The following is a 1074-nucleotide window of genomic DNA, read 5'->3' on the forward strand; positions in this document are numbered from 1 at the left end:
CTGTGGCTCAGTGGAAGAGCCTCTGCCTGGCATGCGGAAGGTCCCAGGTTCAATCCCCGGCAGCATCTCCAGTTAAAAAGGACCAGGCAGGAGGTGATGGGAAAGACCTCCACCTGAGACCCTGGAGAGCTGTCAAGAGGGGCCGTGGCTCAGTGGCCGAGCCTCTGCTTGGCAGGCAGAAGGTCCCAGGTTCAATCCCCGGCACCTCCAGTTGAAAAGGACCAGGAAGGAGATGATGGGAGAGACCTCAGCCTGAGACCCTGGAGAGCTGTGGAGAACAGCTGTGGCTCAGCGCCAGAGTCTCTGCTTGGCATGCAGGAGGTCCCAGGTTCGATCCCCAGCATCTCCAGTTATAAAAGGACCAGGCAGGAGGTGATGGGAAAGGCCTCCGCCTGAGACCCTGGAGAGCTGTCAAGAGGGGCTGTGGCTCAGTGGAAGAGCCTCTGCCTGGCATGCGGAAGGTCCCAGGTTCAATCCCCAACATCTCCAGCTCACACTAACTCAGCTTAGAGGGAACACTGCTCTGGAGCCCTCCTTCCTGAGCGAAGACAGAAACGTGTGTGCCGGAGGCTAAAAAACTGTGAGCCAGCTCACACTCAGCTTAGAGGGAACACTGGCTGGGTGCCAAGCTTCCTCTTTTAGGAAGGGGGGGGGCTCTCCTCTGTGCCGACCCCCACCCAGTCAACCAAGGCTTTCAACCCCCAGGAAGCCCCTCCAGTCTGAGCACCAGCCAGCAAGAGCAGCCGCTTTGGGAGGGTGGTGGTGGTGTGTCTCCCCAGCCCCCAATCCCACCAATCTGCCACCCCCCAGCCTCACCCGCGTCCCCCTCGTGGGCCTTCCGCTGCAGCGTGGACGGGAGGTCGCTCAGCTTCAAGGAGAGCTGCCGCTTGAAGGGCGAGTTCTTCTGGCTCAGAGTGGGGAAGCCCCGGAAGGACCCCTGCCGCACCAGCTGCTCCAGGGGGGCGTGGCGGCGCGGGATGGCGTGCGGGCCCCCCACCCCCGCCTTCTCCTCCGGCGAGGTGGCCCCTTGGGGCGGGGAGGCACTGCCGGGCTGGGCGGGGGCCGGGGGCACGG

General features: G+C 63.7%; 1 protein-coding gene across 1 annotated transcript in view; it reads right to left on the bottom strand.

Moving 5' to 3' along the window:
- NUMBL (numb homolog (Drosophila)-like) overlaps positions 1-1074 on the bottom strand; it is an 8344-nt gene that overhangs the window by 2796 nt on the left and 4474 nt on the right. The window contains exon 6 of the mRNA XM_015422859.1: positions 817-1070. Coding sequence (XP_015278345.1) covers positions 817-1070 — 254 coding nt within the window. The remainder of the gene's footprint in view (positions 1-816; positions 1071-1074) is intronic.

This window comes from Gekko japonicus, unplaced genomic scaffold (assembly GCF_001447785.1).
Source record: "Gekko japonicus isolate JY-2015 unplaced genomic scaffold, Gekko_japonicus_V1.1 scaffold6505, whole genome shotgun sequence".
Classification (NCBI taxonomy): Eukaryota; Metazoa; Chordata; class Lepidosauria; order Squamata; family Gekkonidae; genus Gekko; species Gekko japonicus.